This window comes from Urocampus carinirostris, chromosome 8 (assembly GCF_059441175.1).
Source record: "Urocampus carinirostris isolate Australia breed hairy pipefish chromosome 8, RoL_Ucar_1.0, whole genome shotgun sequence".
Classification (NCBI taxonomy): domain Eukaryota; kingdom Metazoa; phylum Chordata; class Actinopteri; order Syngnathiformes; family Syngnathidae; genus Urocampus; species Urocampus carinirostris.
Genome location: NC_142356.1, coordinates 42,150,359 through 42,174,780, shown reverse-complemented (window position 1 = coordinate 42,174,780; position 24,422 = coordinate 42,150,359). Strand labels below are relative to the sequence as shown.

At 38.0% G+C, this 24,422-nt stretch overlaps 1 protein-coding gene across 1 annotated transcript in view; it reads right to left on the bottom strand.

The window, feature by feature from the left end:
- Nucleotides 1-24,422, bottom strand: part of zcchc7 (zinc finger, CCHC domain containing 7) — a 103,120-nt gene that overhangs the window by 32,699 nt on the left and 45,999 nt on the right. The window contains exons 4-6 of the mRNA XM_088342750.1: nt 9,472-9,524; nt 8,415-8,552; nt 8,171-8,341 (exon numbers count right to left, since the gene is read on the bottom strand). Coding sequence (XP_088198876.1) covers nt 8,171-8,341; nt 8,415-8,552; nt 9,472-9,524 — 362 coding nt within the window. The remainder of the gene's footprint in view (nt 1-8,170; nt 8,342-8,414; nt 8,553-9,471; nt 9,525-24,422) is intronic.

Below are 24,422 nucleotides of genomic sequence, written 5' to 3'. Positions count from 1 at the left end.
CCTGTTAGTCCGCCCATTAGAAGTCCGCCTGCACTACATGTATCACCCTGAATCAGATGCACCTGTTGAGGTCGTTAGTTGCATAAAGATACCTGTCCACCCCATACAATCAGTAAGACTAACTTGTAACATGGCGAACACCAAAGAGCTGAGACAAAATTGTACACCTCCACAAGGCTGGAAAGGGCTACGGAGAAATTGCCAAGCAGCTTGGTGAAAAATGGTCCACTGTTGGAGCAAGCATTAGAAAATGGAAGAAGCTAAATATGACTGTCAATCTCAATCGGAGTGGAGCCCCTTGCAAGATATCACCTCGTTGGGTCTCAATGATTCTAAGAAAGGTTAAGAATAAGCCCGGGACTACACGACAAGAGTTGGTCAATGACCTGAAAAGAGCTGGGACCACCGTTTCCAAGGTTACTGAAGGTAATCCACTAATACGTCATAGTTTGGAACCATGCATGGCACGAAAAGTTCCCCTGCTTAAACCAGCACATGTCAAGGCCCGTCTTAAGTCTGTTTATACAGGTATATACAGTGCATCCGGAAAGTATTCACAGCGCTTCACTTTTTCCACATTTTGTTATGTTACAGCCTCATTCCAAATTGTATTAATTTAATCTCTTATCTCAAAATTCTACACAAAATACTCCATTATGACAATGTGAAAGTTTTTTATTAACTTTTTTTGAATTTATTAAAAATAGAAAACTAAGAAATCACATTTACGTAAGTATTCACAGCCTTTGCTTAATACTTTGTTGATCCACCTTTGGCAGCAAATACAGCCTCAAGTCTTTTTGAATATGATCCCACAAGTTTAGAACACCTATCTTTAGGCAGTTTTGCCCATTTTTCTTTGCAATAAGTCTCAAGCTCAATCAGGTTGGATGGGAGACGTTTGTGCACAGCCATTTTCAGATCTCTCCAGGGATGTTCGATCGGATTCAAGTCTGGACTCTGGCTGGGCCACTCCAGGACATTCACGGAGTGGTTCTGAAGCCAATCTTTTGAGATCTTGGCTGTGTGCTGAAAAATGAACCTTCGCCCTAGCCTGAGGTCAAGAGCGCTCTGACGCAGGTTTTCATCCAGGATATCTCTATATATTGCTGCATTCATTTTCCCTTTATCCTGACTAGTATGCCAGTTCCTGCTGCTGAAAAACATCCCCACAGCATGATGCTGCCACCACCATGCTTCACTGTGGGGATGGTATTGGCCTGGTGTTGAGCGGTGCCTGGTTTCCTCCAAACATGGCGCCTGGCATTCACACCAAAGAGTTCAATCTTTGTCTCATCAGACCAGAGAATTTTGTTTCTCATGGTCTGAGAGTCATTCAGGTGCTTTTTGGCAAATTCCAGACAGGCTTCTATGTTCCTTTTACTAAGGAGTGGCTTTCGTCTGGCCACTCTACCATACAGGCCTGATTGGTGGATTGCTGCAGAGATGGTTGTCCTTCTGGAAGGCTCTCCTCTCTCCACAGAGGAACGCTGGAGCTCTGACAGAGTGACCATCGGGTTCTTGGTCACCTCCCTGACTAAGGCTCTTCTTCCCCGATCGCTCAGTTTAGAAGGCCGGCCAGCTCTAGGAAGAGTCCTGGTGGTTCCAAATGTCTTCCATTTACGAATAATGGAGGCCACTGTGCTCATTGGGACCTTCAAAGCAGCAGAAATTTTTCTGTATCCTTCCCCAGATTTGTGCCTCAAGACAATCCTGTCTCGCAGGTCTACAGACAGTTCTTTTGGATTCATGCTTGGTGTTTGTGCTCTGACATGCACACTGTGGGACCTTATATAGACAGGTGTGTGCCTTTCCAAATCATGTCCAATCAACTGAATTTACTGCAGGTGGACTTCAATTAAGCTGTAGAAAGATCTCAAAGATGATCAGTGGAAAAAAGAGGCACCTGAGCTCAATTTTGAGCTTCATGGCAAAGGCTGTGAATACTTATGTAAATGTGATTTCTTAGTTTTCTATTTTTAATAAATTCAAAAAAAAGTAAAAAAAAAAACGTTTTCACATTGTCATAATGGAGTATTTTGTGTAGAATTTTGAGATAAGAGATTAAATTAATACAATTTGGAATGAGGCTGTAACATAACAAAATGTGGAAAAAGTGAAGCGCTGTGAATACTTTCCGGATGCACTGTGTGTATATATATATATATATATATATATATATATATATATATATATACACATTTATTTTATTCTAAATTACAGTAATTAATTTCAATTTTTTGTTTTTATTAAATAAATGCATTTTAAATTATATTTATTTGACAATTCAATGCCTATTGAAACTAACGATTTTTTTCATTATATAATTCTACCGCTTATACATTTTAATGTATTCATTTTACATTTGTGTCATTTATGCTCTATTAACACTTGTGTGAAAAAAAATCATCTCTAAACTTTCAACCCTGCGGCTTATTCAGTGATGCGGCCAATTTATGCGGCGCTCGAGTACAAAAGATTTAGACTGCAACTTCTTAGTTTGTGCACAAATTAATTTAACATAGACATATCCTTGTCATGCAAATTGCATAAGAAAGGCACATGACGCAACTTTCAAGCTAAATGCAATCGAGCATAGAAGGAAACAGAGATACCGCACGTAAACTTGACTCTGCGAGCGTGATGCTAGCGTGTTTTTGAGTAAGGGTACGTGGTACAACGTCTATATGACAAAGTCTCTTTCCCATATTGAAGGAAGACAACTTTGATGACGTCGTTGATAAGGAGGAAGATGAGGACGCTTTACCGTGCTTCCTAAAAGTACGGTATGTTTTCTTAACAGAGCTGTTTACTGTGTTGCGAGCGTGTTACTAGTAGCGTTTTGCTACCCTTCACAGGCACGGTTTGGGATGAAAGTTATAATATTATTATTAAAGCTTTGAAAACTCTCTCCGTGTACAGTCTTTCTTTGGAAATATGTGTTACCATGTATAATATGTATTTGCAACTGTACATTTTTGTAATGTATTTACTTTAGAAACTTATTCTGATATGTTTTGTACGAGCAAATGAGAAAGAAGGGGCGGGGAAAATGCGGGCTGACGGGAAGTGGAGTAAAGGTGAGATGTGTTTGTGGACGCGGCCGACAATAGTGGATATATATTTTTCCCACCCTTACCTTTGGAAATATACACCTTTTTCCTTGGATTACTTTCAACGGGCACCCGGACTCTGCAGGTCTGCATTAAATCTTAAGTACCGGTATCATTTTCCGTTCACTTTGCCGGCTGTGTTTTTTGGACTGTATCGGGTATGGGTTAATTTCGTGTTTGTATTGCGTTTTTCAATCTGGACGCATGCGGCTAATATACAGGTGCGTCTTGTGTATGTACAAAATCGGGTTTTGTGGTGGGTGCGGCTTATAATCAGGTGTTCTCTATAGTCCGGAATTTACGGCATTTATAGTATCAAAATGATCCCTAAAACTTAATAAAGTTATTAATCATAATTTCAAAATCTGAAGATATTAAATGTAAAAATTGTAAATTCTAAATTCCATATTATTGTGGGATAATAGTGATTTTTTTCATCCACCTAAAAAAAGTGTTTTTCTCAGGGTTTTTTTAGGGGAGGGTCCATCTATATTAGATAGAGATGGATAAATACTTTATTCATCCCCGTAGGGAAATTCACACTTCAAGCAGTCTCCTTTGTTGTTTATTAACAGATTAACAGGATGCCCTTGGGGTGCTTGTTGTAGTTTTGTAGTTTGGCCACAGCGGAGTGGATGACGTCAGACGCTAGTCCAAAAGTTCGACATCCCTAAAGCAGATGGAAATCTTTGTGCCCAGGGATAGACCATCTCGTGTCAGCGAGTCCACCTCCTCTCCGCATCCTGCAGGCTTTCGTGTCTCTGTCCAACAGCGCTGAAGCCGGGTAGCTCCGGGTAGCTCAACGTTAGCGTCCGGGATGCTAGACGTGAGCCACGTTTCCGTAAAACACAGCTAACTGCACTCCCTGTGCGCTTTGATGTTTTACACCAGCAGAGTCAGTTCGTCGGTCTTATTTGGTAGAGTTCATATTTACCATGATTACGGATGGTACCGAAGACTTATAACACCGCTAGCCGCTTAGCTAGCTCCGGCTCTCCATCCACGATAGGGCCCCCCTCATCCCGCCGGCACGAGAATTCTTAAGGGCAAGGAGTTGATTCCTCGAATAAACGCATTATTGTGCGTTAAAACCCATTACGATAGGATAGAAAGTAATCCAAAGTGTAGTTGACAAACGGGACAAAAAACACCGAAGATAGAAGCAGACACTTAAAACAATAAATCACAAAAAGTGAGAAATAACACGGAGCTGCTGGAAAGGCTGCCGCTCGCAGCGGCGCCGCTTTGATCTGAATTGAAATAATTAAACATGCTTTCAACAAGAATGGTTTTGTAAACAAGGCAATAACGTCATCTCAGTGTTTTTCTCCATTTCCCCCTTTCTTTTTCAATCTATCCATCCCTCAATCCGTTTATCATCTTCCACTTATCCGGGGTCGAGCAAAGGGTATCCTTTCCTTTTGTTTCTCTTTTTTCTCCTTTCATTTTTATATCTTTTTTCCCTTTTCCTGAATTTTTCCCATTTGGATAAAAAAAGTCAAGTTATTATGTCAACAGAATAAAACAATAAAAAAACCCATAGAAAAAAAGAATCCACAATGACTGGATCAGGTGAAAATTGGTCATATTCTAGTCTCATTTTCTCGTCAAACTTTTTTTTAACTCTTAAAACTCACATGACATTATTTCCTCCCTGCAGAGCGACTGGCAGGGTGTGGTGTTATTGTGGAGGGCGACAGGCGAGGCGAGCGACAGACTTGCGCTCCGTCAAGCGTCTGTCTTTAATGAGAGACACACAAAGGCCCAAGGGACTGAGACCTGACTCTCGCTTCTCCACAAAAAGAAAAAACACACACACACACCCTTTCTGCACACATGCAGACACTTGATTCAAAAAGTGAAGTTTACAACCAAAGAAAAAGTAATTACTGTTTCCACCAAACCTTTATAGGTAGCAAATGGAAAATCTGGTACTGTAGCAGTAAAAAAAAAAAAAAAAAAAAAAAAAAAAAAAAAGTTTCGAGCCCTCAATCCGACGTTCACCTGTTTACTCATCCGTCACACACAGGGGCACACTACATAGCTAACTGAGTTTAAAGAAAAAAAGGGAGAGGTAGAGTTACACCAGGGTTTACCAAAGTGGGGTCCTTGGTCACCAGTTAGGCAAAAACCGTAATCCCCCATGGTATTAGCAGTTTAATTTTACTGGATTCAATACTTCACTTCATACACTTACCTTTACTGAAGTAATTATTTAGATGACGAAAATGCTTACCAAACCATCAGTTTAACTAAAAATCATTAAATCCAAATAAATTTTCCTACCATATTTTAATGTTTTTCACCTTTAAAAGAGTAAGTCCCTGGTGAGACTCAATTGTGCATTAGTCTAGGGTATGCATGTTTTGTGTCCCTTAAGGGCTTTTCTCATTCTTTTGCGCACACACACACACACACACAGTGTCCCCAAAACTTGTTTGTAAGGAAATACTGGAGATTTAGATTATTGAGTGTATTACGCACCTGTACAACCGGAGATATATACATACATATACACACACATATACACACACACACATATATATATATATATATATATATATATATATACATATACATACACAGTGTTTCCCACCAAGGAACGCGACTGTGGTGGCCTGTCAGTCTCATTTGGGACCGCCACAGTCTCTGAAGTGTTTAATTTTGGAAAAGCTATGGAAATTTTCTTTAAAGACAAGAAACATTATATGTTTGACGGCAGGATGAAGAGTGTGTCAGTAGTGAGTGAATGAACAATGGACTGAATGAGTGTGTGAATGAATTAATTACTTTGTGGCAAGGCAAATAAAATTTAATTTTATTAGAATAAAGACAATATTGAATCTTTTTAATATTAGGGAGTCCTGTATATTCTGGACTATATGTTTTTTTCATAGTTTGGCCTGGGCTGCGACTCATACTCTGATGAGACTTGTATCAGTGTCTGAAATAACGTCTGCCCGGACGCCCGGGGCATGCATCTTTTACGTCGGGCTTACAAGTTACACAACGTTTCTGCCTGGGTAGCAGACAACTTTTTCAAGAAAGAAAAAGAAAATCTTTCATTTTTAATTTTTATTTTTTTCAAATCAAACGTTTGCTTTATTCCGATTTCAAAATCTTTGGTTTGGAAATTTCGGTTTGTTTGTCAATTTGCATACCCGGCAGCCAATCAGAAAAATGCATCGAATAACTTCGTGCTTTCGGACTTTCCCAAGCGTTATAAGGTCGTGCATTTGCCTACCATTTTCAAAAGTAGTCGCACAGAGAACACACAAAAAATTGAGAAGTGGTTAGGAATCAAGCCAAAGCCTCAGCCCCAGAAGAAATATTCGAAAGAAGCTAACAAAATTGATGACGCTACAAAACGTAAACGTACATTAAAAGCATCGTGGAAAGAGGACTTCACGTGGCTTGTAGCAGACGACGCAACGCAAACATTGCACGAATGAAGATGAGTTAATAAAGGTGCATACTGATGGCAGATGGAAAACAGCGATTTCATTTAATGCAATAATTGTTATAAGTAGATTTATAATAAACTTAATTTTAAAGTGTTGTTCTGTACATTCTGATTATCAATCCTTAATAAATTGCAACAATGGTTTTTTGGCGATTAGTCATCTTATTGTGTTTCAAGTTGTGAAAAATGGGGCAGGCAACTTTATAGCTGGGCAGTCAACAACTCTGAAAAGTTGCCTGCCCTTGTGTACGGTCATGAGTTTCAGACACTGCTTATATATCAAATTATTAACACAATATTATATCGTTGAGTTTTAATTTCTTATTGACGGTATTGTACATCATTTCTCATACTATTTTCACACCAAACCGCAGGAGAGCGCTCTAGGCCTGTGTATATAACTTTAACCATGCCCTGATGTGGGAGGACATTTTTTGAAACGGAAGGAGGAAGTGGCTTACCGGCCCGAGCTAGAGGAGCTGTTTACCAGTAAAGGTGACACAGATAATATTTCCTTTGATTTAGTGAGTTATCTGAATAACTCATAATATGTAACGTCGTCACTGACGTATTCAAGAGTGTCTAAGATAAGCACTTACGTGTTACACTACAGAAGCTCCCCAACTTACAAATATTCTACTTACTTAACACGCAAATTTTCTCCATGTCATTCCTAACTTAAATAATCAAGGCCTATTGAAATGCACGCAAAAACAAACCAACGCTTAAGTTGAAAACGGTACTGTCCAGTATATATAGGGTACCTTTTTAAATACAGTTTACAGACAAGGTGTCAAACCCCCCAAAAAATTGTTTGGCTATACATTGCTCGGGAATGCTTTATTTCGTAGCTCAATTAATTGCGGGAGGAACACTAGTTTAAATATTTGTTGACATTTGGGACACACGGCATTATTCTTATTGTATTAATGTTATCAAACCATCAGATGTCACACAGTGAAAAAAAATGTGTTCAAGAATAAGCTATTGTTTGGAGAGCTGGTTTAACGGTTTGGCTGAATTTTGTCTCAAAATATATGGTGTGGGTCTTTCCCAAAATAAAATCTAAATATTTGGCTTTTATGGCTCTTTGAGTCAATAAGTTTTCCTGGCTATTTCATTTAGTTTTAAATTGCCTTTCAAGATGACATGTATGGTTTTGGTGTTGGATACATTTACCCCGAAAATGCGACTTATACTCCAGTTGTGACTTGTGTATTTTTGTTCTTAATTATGCATTTTTTGGATGGTGCAACTTATACTTCCAAGAGACTTATAGTCCAGAAAATACAGCAGTTAGATTTATGTTACAGCAGGCCCTTTAAAAATCAGCCAATCAAGCTTATTTTTCCCTCGGTTAAAATTAGTTTGACACCCCTGTTTTAAGTCAAGTCAAGTCATGTTTATTTGTATAGCCCTAAATCACAAATAGTTTCAAAGGGCTTTTAGTGGTTGAATGAGCCTATTTTAGCCCGACTCATAATAATTACAACCTGGTAATAACATAACAACATAATAATAATAACAAGTTATTTGAGAAAAGATGTCGAAAATTCTGTACACTTAGACGAGATATGCTATATTTTGTACTCACTTCATACAAATGCCCAGTCATGCCGCAACGTTTGCAGATTTTGTAGCATTTAAGCTTCTCATTGCAGGAAAAGTACTGATGACCTGGAAGACCACAGTTGAAGCAGTATTGAATGGGACACCGACTGTGCCTGTGGTTGGCATTTCCACAGAAGTGACAACCTGGCAACTTCTGCAAAGAAACACATTTTTTTAGCTTAAAATATTGTCATTTGTATTAAAAAAAGAGAAAAATTTAAACTGACGTTAGGTTGAGGGCAATTTTTAGAAAGATGACCCGTTTTGTCACAGTTTCGGCAATGGACATTCTTTTGGGTGTAATATCTGTTGCCCGAACGGAAAGTGGGTGTCCTGACCCTTCGGTCTTTGTTGAAGATTTGAGCCTAAAACAAAGATGAGAAATGAATCAATTCACGAGGACAGGTATTGACTCATTATTATCCTTTTTTTAAGGGATGCACCTATGGTCTGGCATAAAAATGTTTCCTATGAAAATGACCAAAATCACATTTACAGCTATGGTCAAAAAAGAAACAATTCCTTCTCCGGTCCATTAAACGCTGAAATGCCTCGAAATAATGATGTACTTAGGAAGAGCCAGTTTGTGCAGTGAGGCAGCTACTAGCAATTTATTTTTAATATAGCCGATGTAGAACAAACTTGCATGTGTTAGTTGCATTTTAGAGCTCTCAACAATTTTACTTTCTTGTAACACTATCTTGTCTGATTTAAATTTTTTTTAAATATTTAAACGCCTTTTTATAACGATTTCTAGAAATCTAAAATGAAACACTTAAAAATTTACAAAGTCAGAGAAAAATAAGTATTATTTATTATATTCATTATACTGCAAGTTTTACAGGGGGGCACGGCAGAGCAGAGTCCAGGTACCAGCCTTCCTGCGCGGAGTTTGCATGTTCTCGCCGTGCTTGCGTGGGTTTTCTCCGGGCACTCCAGTTTCCTCCCACATTCCAAAAACATGCAGACCAGGTTAATTGGCCGGTCCAAATTGTCCCTAGGTGTGAATGTGCGAATGAATTGTCTGTATCTGTGAGCCCTGCAACTGGCTGGCAACCAGTTCAGAGTGGCCTCAGGCTACTGCCCGACGATAGCTGGGATGGGCTTTAGTACCCCCGCGACCCTACTAAGGATAAGCGGTGCAGATAATGGATGGATGGATATTTTACAGGGTTTCTTTTTTGGTTTTTGTCACGTTTTGGGTTTTGTTTTTCAGCCCCAAATAGTCATTTCGGTGCATCCCAAAACTCCTTATGTCATACAGTCATAATATTTTACTCCTACCTGGCGGTCCTTGCTTGAAACCACCCAGATGCCATGAATATCTTCTTCTGCATCTGAAAGGAAAAACATATTCTATAATAAAATGCCTACAATAAAGATTGAGGATATCATTCTTTTGGGTCCTTTGTTTTTCAAGCTGATACAGACGCTCCACTCCTCACGACCATTCGACTTACGATAATCGGAAGATACGATCTTTTTTTTTTTTCTGGATGCTCCTGACAAATGTGTATAAAATATGCACGTACGAGTGTAACGTTAGTATACAATTTTCCCTATTCTATTTTAAATTGACTTTCAAGATGAACTGTATGTTTTAGGTGTTGGATTTTTTAAAAGAATCCCCCCCAAAAATGCAACCTATACCACCGAGTGTGACTTGTACATCTTTTTCCTTCTTAATTTTACCATTTTTGGCTGCTGCAACATTACTCCAGGGAGACTTATAGTCCGGAAAATACGGTACTGATTTTAGATTCAACCATATTTGCTATTTTTTTAAGGACTCATTTTTTTCGCAAAACATACAAACATTTCAACAATTAAATGAGTTCAATTTTAAACCCACCATCTTTTTAAATCTTGTACAATCTACACTGATGGCAACTTTTATAAAACACTACATTATTTTTTCGGTATTTAAACAGGGGTCACTTGTTTTAATGTCACAAAGAAGGTAATGATGTATTGTACTGTCCTAAAAAAGTTTTTTCATGTCAGCACTCATTAACGTAAGAATCCAAATAATAGAGAATCATAAAGACCTTAAAAGCCCGACGCATGATCTCAGTTTCCCATATGAGTCGGCTACGCACACACGGATGCACACGGTAACTGACACCGGCGGCATGGCACATCTGTACAAGAGACACTAACAGTGCCTCCGGGGAGATCTGTGTTTTCTCTCAAGGAGGCCCAAAACACTAACTGACATCCTCACATTGTAACAGAAACGTACATAAATACATGTTGACGGCATTAATTATGCACCCATCGTGACTAGCCGCTACGGCAGGCATGTCAAACATAGAACGCACCGGCCAGATGCAGCCCACTGGATGATGTGAGTCGGCACGCCATAAATTTCTGAGTATGTTAAAAAAGGGAGCGTCTATTGGTCATATCTATCAAAAGTTGTGATTTTGAAAATAAATGCAAACCAAATTCTCTCTTGGGCTGCTAGAAGGCACTGTAGAGTTTGCATGGCATGGCGAGTTGGCATTAAAAAGCGGTAGATTTTATCACGCAGAGTTTATTTTTATGCACGAAACAGTCCATTTCCAGAATATAAAATTTTTAAAAAAAATCTTGCAAAGGGAAAAAACTACAAAAATATACATTCTAAATTAGGTGTTTTCAAAAAATGTTTTAAAATAAATTAGGAATAGGAGTTTAAAAAAAATAATTCATCAGGGCAAAGAAAATCCAAATACCAGTAATAATGTAATATTCTCTTTAAATTCCGAACCCTATATATGAATAATGTAACAAAAACAGAGGGGGGAATCCCTTAAAAACTAAACATGAAAAGACATGTAAAAAAAGTTTCTAAACCTCAGAAGATTATTAGAAAAGAAACTGAGAAATAATGTACGGTTATTAAGAAGAACAAAATACAGGCTAACATGCCAACCTTTTGACATCAATAAGCAACCGATTTTATCGCACGTTATTTTTTCTGCAAAACACTATCAGTCTCCAGAATATATATAAAAAACTGCTCGTTTGAAACTGGAAAAAACATGAAAATGTAATGCTGTAGTTGGACCGGATTATCTACACACAAAAACTCAGTCTCGCTTCAAAATAAAGGAGCCATAGATTAGAATACAAGTCTCAAGTGATGATGCTGGGTGTTGTTTAATATGAAAAAGTGGTAGGTTTTAAGGTGTGAAAAGCACTATTCTAACTGTAAAGTAGTACTGTTGGCATGTATAAAAAGTTGTAATGTGTTCCTACAGCTTAAGGAAAGTTAAATTTAGGATTTTTTAAGATGTTATAATGCCTTTTGAAATCAAATGTAAGATCAAGTTGACCCCCCCAAAAAATTGAATTAAAAAAAAAAAAACCCCACAAAGATCAAAAAAATATTTCTTGTAGACAAAACATCGTGCCTCATACACTTTAACAGCTTTTAGAAACGCTCACTTCTCATCAAATGTACACTTTTCCATGGTCCAAAGTAAACGTCTCTTTCTGAAGTTGCTGTGTGCATTGTGGGTAGAACCAAGACATGTGTCTGCTCTGAAAGGCCCAACTGAAACCACATCGCCGTTTTGATATTTCCGTTATTGTCGTCACGTGATGTTGCCACGAAAGCATATCGGTGAACTATCAAAAAAGACAATTGATAAATAGAACTAAATGTTTTTAGTTCAAACAAGTGTAAATCTTAATGTGTTTTCAGACTATTGAAAATTGGATCCAAGACATTTTAAAGCCAATTAGGGCACTATTTTTAGAAAATCAAATCCAATGCCTTTTAAGACTTTTCTAGGATCTGCGGGAGCCCTGGTTGTGTTTAAAACAATCCCTTAACATCCGTGATTATAATATGTAGGGTAGGTTACTAACGTAGGCTGAATGATGAACCATAATGCTGAAAAACAAAGCTAAACATTTTGAGTGACTTGACTTGGATCAAGCAGAGTTTGACATCGCTGTCCTACGGGCTGGTACATTTCTGCAACTACGACCGTGTATTTAGCTCGGCGATTAGCTGCTTGGCAGTTTTTAGCCTTTGGACAAACATGCAGCCTTGAGCCAAAATCAAATATTACACTCTTCTCTCGCCCGTTTCTTTTGACGAACTGGCTATATCCGAAGGCTTATCGGCATTCTGCTCGGCGCCGATTCTTTGCTTTTGCTCCCTCAACTCATTTTCTGTCCGAGTCCCGATGCACAGTGGCACAGGGGAGTTATCAGCCTTCATCCGACCATCAAACAAATTAAATTGGCTCTTGTTTGGATGGCACCCTTTTGCATTGTGACGTGACCTTCTCCTCACTTACAAACAACTCGGACTCAAGTAGAAGTAGCAGTTAGTATCGACATGCATGGTTGTTAATGACCGCGATTACGGAGAGTAATTTTTAAGTGGTATGAAATAAATCAGGGACTCCCGTCATTTTTTGTGTGTGTGTGTGTGTGTGTGGGGGGGGGGGGGGGGGGGGTTTGGGAAGAAATATATGAAAAAATATTTTTGAAATAAAGCTTTCAAATATCTAAAATATTATTTGAAAAATTATGAAGAAAATCAATTTACCACAGTGTACCAAGAATAAGGGATAGGAGTTGAAAAAAAAAAAAGCCAGGGAAAATTTAAAATAAATAAATAAGAACAGTAATTTATTTATATATATATATATATATATATATATATATTAATTTTTTTTTTACACTGAAATATTAAAAAAACAATACCTCAATTGACACTAAAATTGAGGAACATCCTGAAGGAAAAAAAATCTGATAAAAATATTTTTTGAAACAAAAGATGTCTTTTAATATACCTAAAATGTTCTTGCAAAAACAGTGATGAACATCAAATCACAAGTTTTCACCAACAGAATCAGGGTTAAAAAAACAGGGCATGGAAAATCCAGTTAATATCAAAGCATACAAACAGTAATTCTAATAATATATTTTTTTTTTTTAAATCTCCCCATAAAATCCAAACCTAAAATATTTTGTAATTAATGTAATGTAATGAAAACATTTCCAATAAAATGGGAAAGGGGGAAACCCCTGAGAAAACTAAAGAGGACACATTAAATTTGACTTGTTAATTTCACATCTCTGGTTGTAAAAATTTACATTAATCTACCCCTTAATCTGTGTTATTCTCACTAAAAAAAAAAAAAGGGAAAATTTGCTGTAGTAATGCAGATTTTATTCTTTCTACATATCTTATAAAATTGCGGATGGACATCAATGTATGTAGTTGTTTTTTTTTTGTTTTTTTTACTAAAGACCGGAAGTTAGGGTTAAAAAATGAGACATATCAATGAGACTGATCGACATAAAAATGAGAACGATCAACATAATTGAATGTCATTCCATTTTTTAAAATAATCAATATAAAACATTGACGGCAGGTGAATACCTTACCATATAATGCCATATACATATTGCCTGGGTATTTTAATATTATTTTTTTATTGTTTTATTTATTTAAGTCCTAAGTGTAAATCCTGGATTGCCACGCCTAATCTTGTTCTAAACAATGTTCACTACGGGGTTATTAATGACATAAAAACAATTCTAATTAGGGCTCCCAGATTAACCAAAATATAATCGATATTGCGGTGTGCTGTAGTGCGATTGTGTAATCGCAAGACACTGCGGCTTTTTTCAATAATTTATAGACCGCGACAATAATAAAGCTGCCCAGAAGAGGGCGCTAGTTACTTAAGTTTAACCCCTTAACAATCCTGTAAAATTCACCTAAAATCCCAATTCAAGACGCACCCAAAGTAAATTGAATTCTGTTCTTAAACTGTTTGGAGAATCCGGGTGGTTTTAATCTCTTTTGAAAGGTAGCGCTCTGAAGTTTTGTCCCCAACTGAAATAATCACTGCTACTAACATTGAGGAATCCAAGTTAAAAAACACAGAAATATAAGGTTTTTATTCTCGCCTGAATTTGTTTTTTCAATCACATGCCTGCAGATGAGTGTAGCATGGGCATCTTAGCTAGGAAACAGATGGAAGAATAGAATGAAACATTACCTAGTCCCAGGTTAAAGTTGATCACAATCTGAAAAACTTACCATTCATATTTTACACATTAATCAACGAGGATGTCTCGGCGTTTCAAGGAGTGGCCATTTGGAGACTCCAAAAGTACCAGCGACTACATACAGACAAGTCTTTGTTTCTCAACAGTCACCGCCAACAGTCAGAACGTTAACTGGTTAAAGCATGTCACTAGTATTAACCCTTGAATACATACTGTAAGTGGGATGAAAAATTACATCATGGGTTGTTATTCTTAGAAAAAACCCTCCCAAAAAAGATGTAATATTGTCATATTCCAAGTATTCCTCATAAAATATGTTTATGACATCATGCCATTCGTATTTTTATTCCCCCGATAATTTTTAACCTCACTCATCGAAGACTCCAAGGGTTAAGTACTCACAAAAAAAAAAAACTAGCACAGAAAATACACTTATCGTTCTGAAAAATTGCAATTAGGGTTTTTCCTAAAATAATGCAGCTCTAATTATAATTATAACTACTTTGAGTTTGGTTGTTTTTTTCCTTGCAATTATTGGGTTGTAAACATCTATTGTTATGCAACTAAAACATAATTGTGGTGTACCGCTTGGTTTTCATCGGTTTAGGTCATAGAATTGAACTCGGAAGCTATTTAGCGCGGGCCCGCTGTGAACAGGGTGGGGGGCCTCAGTGGGAAGTGTGCACGCATAGTTGGCCTTCAACAACTGCTATTCACTCAATGAGTACTTTGAAAGAAGTTAAAGGTTAAAGGCGTGTACGTGTTAAGAGGCGCTTTTGACTACGTGTGTGCGGCGTTGGTGACTCCAGCAAAAAAAGTCCCTCCAAAAGCGTCTCCCAGGGGGACTCAGCAAATAAAGAGCAGGAAGCTTTCCCTTAATCTAAGGGCCCCCCAAACTCAGCAACACACATACAGATAAAGGGTAAAGCTCTTTGTCACGGCCGAGAAATCAAACATGTGGTGGTGGTGGGGGGTATAGCGGATTGGTGGAAAAAAGGTGTGTGGGGTTAAAAATATGCTAATCGACCTGAGGCTTCTGTTGGAAACCAGAAAGATCTAAACTGCTTGCGGCACGCTAACTATACACTGGTCATTCTTACTATTGGGTGCCATTTAAGCATTGTAATCTTCACTCAAAAAATGTAAAAAATGTACAATATTTAACGTGCGTCGGGCTTTTAACGTCATCTGAAAGACGGATTTTCAAACTAGAAGATAAATGTATAGGACCAGCCCAGGATATCGTTCTGTAACTTGTTTTTGTTACCAATAACTTCAAACATGACATAGGCCAAATGTGTCCCCTCCCCTGTTATAGTGCATAGCAATAACAAGGGAGATAGTAATAGGGGGCGCATTTTATGCTTACTTACGTTAGCCATTACTACTAATGTAATGAAAATAGTATACAAAATGACTGAAATACTTTTAACATGTTAATTAACCATGTTATTAAAATTACAAAAAATAATGGTTCCGATTATAAAAAGCAGAATGGGGTGAACGTGTTTTGCTTTTTCTCATCCCTAAACCATAACTATATAAAAAAGGTGGAATAAAAAGTACTTACTCTTCTTTTGCTTGAATGTTTCCCTCCAAAATTATCGTTACGTCAAAGAGTCATGTGACTAAAATGATAACTTAGCATATGTTTTCTATAGAACTCTTATCGGAATAATGTAGGTAACAGTTCACTCTGGGACACAATATATTTTAAATATAGAAAATACACTAGTAACTGGTAATGACATTAGGTGAAGAATCCCATGATAAAAAAGGATGAAAAACATGAATTTATTAGATTTGCCTCATTTAAATTTTCAAAAGAAATCAACGAAACATGACTGGGGACATAGCATTTTGGTGTACTTCCAGTACAGTTAGAGTAATTTGTTTACAGGGTTGGGTAGGGTTACTTTAACTTGATTACTTTCAATTACTTTTGGATTACTCCAATACCAAATATGCTAAAAAAGACAAAAGAAACTAAATATGAATACAATTACTACATTTTGTGCAGGCTTGGGGAGTAACGGAACACATGGAACGGCAAAAACGATGTTGGCAAGCTGTTTGGATTTATTTCCATTTTGTTTCTGTCGCATTTTATGTTAGTTTTGCCGGAGATCAAAGAGATCAAAGCCAGGAAAGAAAGCTTACCACGTGTTGTGAGTTATAATTTTATTCATATTTAGTTTCTTTTGTCTTTTATTAGCATATTTGGTATTGGAGTAATCCAAAAGTAATAGAAAGTAATCCAGTTAGAGTAACCCTACCCAACCCTGTTAGTTTAAAATTAATTTGCAAACATTTCAGTGAGTCCTCTGGTAGAGAGCAGTTTAAGCATACAAGAAAATATTTTTGAAAAATAAGTATAAGCCTACTTTTCCACAAAATATATTTTATGTCACTGGGACTTAAGTGGCACCGATTAACAGGAATGACTCACGTAAGAACGAAATGAAGAAGCAAATGGCTTTGAGGTTGCTTTGCTGCTGAGAGATAACGATGTAGTTTTGGCAGAGTCTGAAAAACACGTCAGCCAAACTAGAGCTGGAATGGACAACCGCGGTATGGATCATACCCAATCTAACAGAATTCCAATTTTTACATGTCTGTTACGATGATTACCGCATTTCCAGCCTATAACTTAGATTTTTACCTTTTAACATGTATATTTATTTATAATGTTATTTAATCATATATGAATTTATGACAGATAAGTACTACTTACTATATGCATTTTTATTTTAATGTTTTGGAAGGCATTAGCAAATTACCTTAAGCTTCCTTTCACTGATGGATGGATGATGTAGATAGCTAGATAGATATATACTTTATTCATCCCAGTAGGGAATTTCACATGTATGACAATTTCACAGTGCAGAGTATGATAATGACCTATTCCGGGGTCTACAGTGTTGAGGAAAATTATAATATAAAGGCAATAAATTACATCATTTGTAGGAGAGGTGAGGGAATTTAATGGACTAATGTTATCAGTTTAATGACAACGCAAAGATTCCGATACCGAAGTCTGAAAAATGTGGTATTGAACTTACATTCTAATGGTTCTCAAGTTATTAAATCCAAAAACATTGTCACCCCAAAATGAAGTGCATTAAAAAGAATCATGTCCAAATTTTCCTGAAACATTCTAGCGAGCACAAGTCTAACCACTCAAACATGTACAATTATTGCTACCTAAGTGGGGGCCACAAACTATATGTGCAGGTTCCGTTTTATTCCTCCAATTTGTCAATATCTGCATGCAATCCTGGGTAAAATACTGAAACCAAGAAATGCTTGGGTCGTTTTAGATACAGCATTGTTTTTTCATCATTTTGGATGGTTTAGTTACTTAATCAGTTTTTGAAATAACGTCTGCCCGGACGCCCGGGGGCATGCATCTTGTACGTCGGGCGTACAACTTACAAAACGTCTCTGCCCGGGTGGCCGACATCTTTTTTGAAAATCGGGGGGGTTCTTAAAAGAGAAGGCGACAGATGCTACCCGTCTCTCTCTTTGGTACTCAGATTACTCCGAGATGGAGGGGAGAAGGGCGGTTTTCCCCGAGTTGACAACAGAACGGAAGTGTATGTGTGGCTAATGAACCGTGAACTGGCACACACACAAAAAACACCATCGGGGCCGTCCTCGTGGGAAGTGGCCCCGACACGCCGCTTTAAAGCAGATAACCAAAACAGGAGACAAGATACATATCCATCCTCCCAATACTGTGTCATTTAATCAGCCATCAAAACAATTACCATATTTTCAGGACTATAAGGCGCACTCCCTGAAAATAGTCTTTTGTCATATTTGTCTTTATATGTAAGGGGCACCAGACTACAGGGTGGCTGGAATTAAAACTACAGTCACACAAAAAAAGAACTACTGCGTTGACTGATCTCGAACCGCTATCAGGTCAGGAAAAAACACCATATTCTATCCACTAGCCTCATGTGTCAAACTCATGGCCAAGTGTGGCCCCCCATATCATTTTGGGTGGCCCGCAAAGAGTTTAAAATGTGCGCCTAATTAAATGAAATGATATGATCTGCATTTATATGGCGCTTTTCAAGTCAATGACCTCCCAAAGCGCTTTACAGTGTGCTTCACATTTCCCAATAGCGGCTTTGTATTGCAGCCATGTAAGACGCTAACCTGCTTATTGGGGGTATTAGCCTAAGAAAAAAATAGGTCGAAAAAGTGCTTTGACTAAACACTACATTTCCCACAATGCCTGTCCATTATGATACCTTGCAAATTGACTGTTAAGCGCTATTACACAGTAGTGTTTCTATATAAATGCCACTGGGGAAATTGAAAATGTATCCCAAAAAAAGATTTTTTTTTTTTTTAATTGTATTTAGTTTATAACATATTACATACCTGTGTCGTAGAGGTAAGAGCGGGCCAATAAAAATATCAGCCTAAACTGACCAGAGTCGCGGGTATACAAACCAGGACCCGCCTGAACCGAAAGATTAACTTGATATGATAAATGAGCCCGAAATAAACCCGAAGCTTAAATTTGCCGTCAAAATAAACACTGAAGCTTTACTTCAACCGTGCGTACTTCAGCGCGAACTATGCGTTTCGGTTGAGCTACGAAGCTTGGGGTTTACTTGGGCCGAGTCCCTCATATCAAGTGTGCTCTGCGAGTGCAGTGCCAAAATGAACGGTTTGGCGCCAAAGTGCGCATCTCGGCAACGTTCAGCAAACGAAAGTGAAACTGAACAAATGGCACCGAAAAAAAGAAAAAAAAATTCTGCAGATTACAAGTTGCAAATAGTGAAATATTTGGACAAAAAGCAGTAAATTTGTAAAGCGTGTAAGCTATTGGCAAGAAGCAGAAATGACATCTGACGTGAGGCAGGTGGAAGAACGAAGCTGCGCGTCTTTTAACCCAACACGGAGTAGGAAAATTTTTGGGGATATACTGATTTTGTCAAGCATTTTCTTTAACTAAATAATTACTCGAGTAAAAGTAAGTGCATGCATATATATTGTAAATTTTATGTCTGTATTGTGTTCATAGTTTACAGTTTCAATACATTATTTTAATCATCTATCTATCTATCTACCCTGGCCAAAGCCCTTCAGAGGGGTGACCTACAGGAAGACAAACACATACACAAAAACAAAAATAAAAAGGAAAAAAAAGCAAAAGACACTTAAAAATTTGAGCACGGCCAACCCAAATGCCCAAAAACCCAAACAGGTTAAGCACCTCAGCACCCAAGTTTGTCATGCTTTCGTCGCTCCAGATAAAACGGGACACAAGAAAGCAGCCATGTCACTCGGGTCAGGGTGACACAACACACTGCTCTGTTCAACAGCAGGGCCCGACCGCTTTCATTGGTTTACCCCTGCCGCATCATGCAGGTGCCCTGCCCAACCCTTAGAACACGTCCAAACGTCCCACTATCCTTTCACATTTAATCATGGCTGCAGATATTTAACGATTGAGCTGAAACAGTGAAACAAAATTTCATACCGATTTTAATCCATTTCTGTTTTCTCCATTCTCTAACATTCGTAACTGGTACCGCCATACATAATCTATGTCCTTAGTGGCCTGGTGGTTAACATTTAGAGCTCTCACTGCTGCTATTTGGGTTCGATCCCTATTGCCACCGTTGGTGCGCTATCATGATAATCGATTGATCAATAATTGAAAAAAAATGTGATTATTTACAGGTAAGCATTTCCTATTTTATCCATATATAAAGGTGCACACGGTTTTAGACGCATGTTTGAATTTCAGGCCACTGTGCGTTTTGGTGCATTCCATAGTCTGTTAAATACGGTAAACTGAAATTCAGTGCAAAAAACACATTATCAAGTGGTGCCGTTAACACACCAAGCAAAGCACACACTTGCACTAAACACAGGAATGAAAGAGGGGGCCCTCAAACGGAGGTTATGTTTGATAATGAAGCGACAGGGCAGGATTAGAAACACTATACATGACAATAACGAGGGGTAGGCAAAGCGTGGAGGTTGTTTTTGTGTGTGTGGAAAATATTTATTTTGCTACATCATCTGAAACCGCACTTCCTAATACAAGGTTACGGCACGAAGGAGACTATGCGCTACAATAACAGCCGAATCATTGACACAGACTGCTCACTCGATATGGAGTTTCTAGCAGTATCGTGCAGACACTTCTATCTTCTATCTACCGGGAGAGCTAACTGTGGTCATTGTGCTTGCTGTTTACGTTCCACCGCTAACGTTTCACCAGCTCAGTAGCCTAGATGGTAGTATGCCCGCTTTGAGACTGGGAGGTCGCTGGTTCGCGCCTCGGCCGAGACATACCTAATTGGTATAATGGCGGCGCCCTCTGTTGGCTGCGGCTGCATCGACTCACTACAACGGGTCAGGTGTATCGACATTTCGTTCTGTGTACATTGTTACAAAGAATGACAATACAAAGGAAATTATTATTATTATTATTATTATTATTCACCGGAAGCTAACGTTAGCATAGCACTAAATCTCCTGCCCGCTGCTATCAATTAACAGCAGCTTGCACACCCCAACGGAGCTTTTATCGTCGACGGCGACTTTAATCGGGCATGTTTATGGACTGTACTTCCCAAATCCATTCAATACATGGACTGAGCAATTGGGGGAAAACACTGGACTGTGTGTACTGTAAGATCAAACATCCAGTTGGATCCCCCATCTCTGTTTGTCCCTCACCCCCCTCATCATGATGTCACCACTCACTGGCAATTTTGGAGTCTCCAAAATGCCACTTTTGGAAACGCATAAACCTACCCTTAGAAAAATTAGCAAAAGGCTCATGTTTAGTTTTCCAGATTGTAGTCAAATTTGACCTGGGACCAGGTAGGGCTTCATGCATTTGTAACAGCTGTTTTCCAGCTAAGGTAGATAATCTTTTTTTAAAGGAAAAGTATAATTGTTTTTTTTTCTAATTTACATTTTCAACTATATCTATTATATTTATATCTAATGCAAGAGGCCTTAACATTTATTCTATTCTTTTTAATTGGTTGTGCAACACTGGATGTGACTGATAGTATCAATAAAATCTATACAACCCAAAGCTTGTAAACAAAAACAAAAAACAAAATAATTTTTCCTAAAGCCCTACTAATGGTAAAAAACAAGGAAATATAAAAAAATAAATTAAAAAATAATATCACATATTGTTCACTTTGAAAGCTGATGAAGTCAACTGTTAACTGCGCCTTGACTGATATCCTTTTTTTCTTTTATTAAATGAAGTTTGCATCAGAGGTAAAATCAGGCCTATAAAAAAAAAAAAAAATCCAGCCCGACCCCAACCAGGCACGCAGGTATTAAAGCCCAACCCAGTCTGCTTCAGGCCAATTAACTTTATTTGCAGATCCGAGTACGAAGCAAACCCGAAATTTCACATTTTAATTAACAGCACTCGGGAGAAGGAGAGATTATTTATGACAACAAATTAATCCGTTTTTTGTAACGAAACCAATGTTAAACAAAACGGTACAATCTTTTATATTTCTGTTTCAGCAGGGGTTGCATTAGGCAACAATTTTCTATCATTGACGGATATTTTAGAGAGTTAACTGGAATGGGCATCTGCCATTTTGACGGGTTGAAAATTGGGCCGTAGGCAACACCAGCAACATGCCTTTAAGATGTGGTGCGGTATTTTAAGAGAGAACGAGGCAGACAGACAAAGAATAATGACTAATGGATAATAGATGATAGAGACAGTAATGAGTTCTTTGAATTGTCATTGTTAAAGTTTAGTACAGTATGTGCTGTGATGTAGTGACATTTTTCATAAACACATTAACTAAACATTTTAGGCCCGACTCAGGCTGAAAATTGGGCCAGGTCGGAGTCGTGCTTACGATCTTTCCTCTAGGTGGCATGCATTCCATAACAGACAATTCCCAACCTTACAGGTTACCCCTACATGTTTTGTGTTATATCCGCCTGATTATCTGACTCATTCGTCCCCGCCCTCCTATTCATAACATGCTGCCAGTCGGTGCCCTCCAACCGGTTGGCAGCGGTGGCAGGGCAGGAGGCCAAGTCGTCAATCCAAATCTGGTGGCCACGTGGCAACACCATGGACACCAATTACCACACAGTGTCTTTCTGGCAACCACATGGCAACCGGATGGTCCAATAAGAGAGATCGTCAACGGGGACCACAAAGCCAATAAAATTGAGATGACACATTAATGTGTGTTCTTAGGTCAAATTACTTAAAATAGGTACGCATTGTGGTGTTTTAATATCCATCAGGTTACAGAATAATCTATTTTCCATTGGAACATTTATCTCCATCTATTGGCTGTAACCGTCTATGCAGGTGACGCTTGACAGCTTTTTGCCATTCAACACACAAAGACACACACACACCTCCTAGCAGTGCTTGTGAATTGTTTTGCCTGATTATTCTGACATTTCTGATCCCCTTTTTCTCTCTTAAACCTTTTTTACATGTTTATCTTGATTACCCTGGAGAGCCATGTCTACGGAGAAGTTCACACTGCAAAGCTCAATTCCAATTTTTTGATGAAATCCTATGTTTTTGTGGGATGGTTAACATTTCCAAATACCAAATTGTTGGGACGTTAAGTCTCAGTTATTTTTATAGTTTGGCTGCGGGTGCGACTTATACTACGATGAGACTTATATGGGGAAATTACTAATTCCAAGAAATTAAGCTTTCCAATGATATGTGACATGATGTATTTTAGTGACTGGTGATATTGTGAAGACATGACTGTTTTTCAACACAGCGGCAGGCCAGCGGAACGTTAACAGGGGAACCTCAAGAATTAAAAAGATTTAATTCTGACAGCTCTAAGACACTGTAAAATCCAGACAATAAGATGCCTTTTAAAGATACTTTTTCCCGAAGTTTGGAACCATGCTTCTTGATCAGGGAGGGAATTTATAGATCAATTAAGACGCCCTATCGAATCCAAATAATAATAATAATAATTTCCTTTGTATTGTCATTCTTTGTAACAATGTACACAGAACGAAATGTCGATACACCTGACCCGTTGTAGCGAGTCGATGCAGCCGCAGCCAACAGAGGGCGCCGCCATTTTACCAATTAGGTATGACTCGGCCGAGGCGCGAACCAGCGACCTCCCAGTCTCAAAGCGGGCACACTACCATCTAGGCTAGCGGCAGAATTATTAAAGAAATGGAATATATAAATATATATATATATATATATATATATATATATATATATATATATATTATAATTATTAATGTTACTTAAAAGTTGTTACTAACTTGCTACAGCATTAATAAAGGGAATTTTATTTGGTGTCAAGAACAACAAGTCTTGACAAATATTTATAAGTGGCCGAAAACATGCCTGTTAAAAACTATAACACCTCTGATTTGAAACCTACATGAGGGAAAGGGAAACTCAGTAGCCTTTTGGGATGCTTAGTTGTGAAGGGATATACAACTAAATGTGACTCGACTTTTAACATCAGGTACAAATTGACCAACAGGGGGTTCTTTAACTACACAAATTAGCCTTTATAAAAATCCAGTTTCTCGTGCCCTGTTAGTGCTGTGTTACTGCCGAATTAAAGATAACTTATTAAAACCTCTTTTTGTGAACAGTCTTTTTTGATAAATATGGCATTGTAAAATTTGTGGCTTGTGCGTGATAATAATTTAATGTATATCTAAATTTAATGTTATGTTTAATTTCATTCTGCTAGCTTACAATGACGAACGTGATTCTATTTTGACTATTGAACACTAGAAAAGAAGATTGCTTATTTTGCAAGGGGAAGTTTATTTCTTTTCGTGAACTTTTGCTGTTTATTTTAACTTTCTTTGAGCAGTTGTGCACTGTTTGCATCTTTCTCACAAATCGTGTTGCTTTTCTGATCTTGTTGATGCCCTGAACGCACCACACATAGGAGCTTTCCAATCCCAAATTGTACTCGTGCAGTGGTAGTAACCGTACTTCAACTCCACATCCTGTGGTTCATCTGCTTTTTGTAGCCTAAGAACTTTAATAAGATCGCCAACCTCAGTGGAATTGTCCGAAATAATGCTTAAGATACACTTATATTCCTCATGTGCGACCCCTTTTCAAGGTTTCTTAATTTTCCTCATCTGGATTTTTTGGAGTGTTTGGTAAGTTTCAGATCAAGGGGATGTTGTATTATTAGTCTGTACAGCCCTTTGAT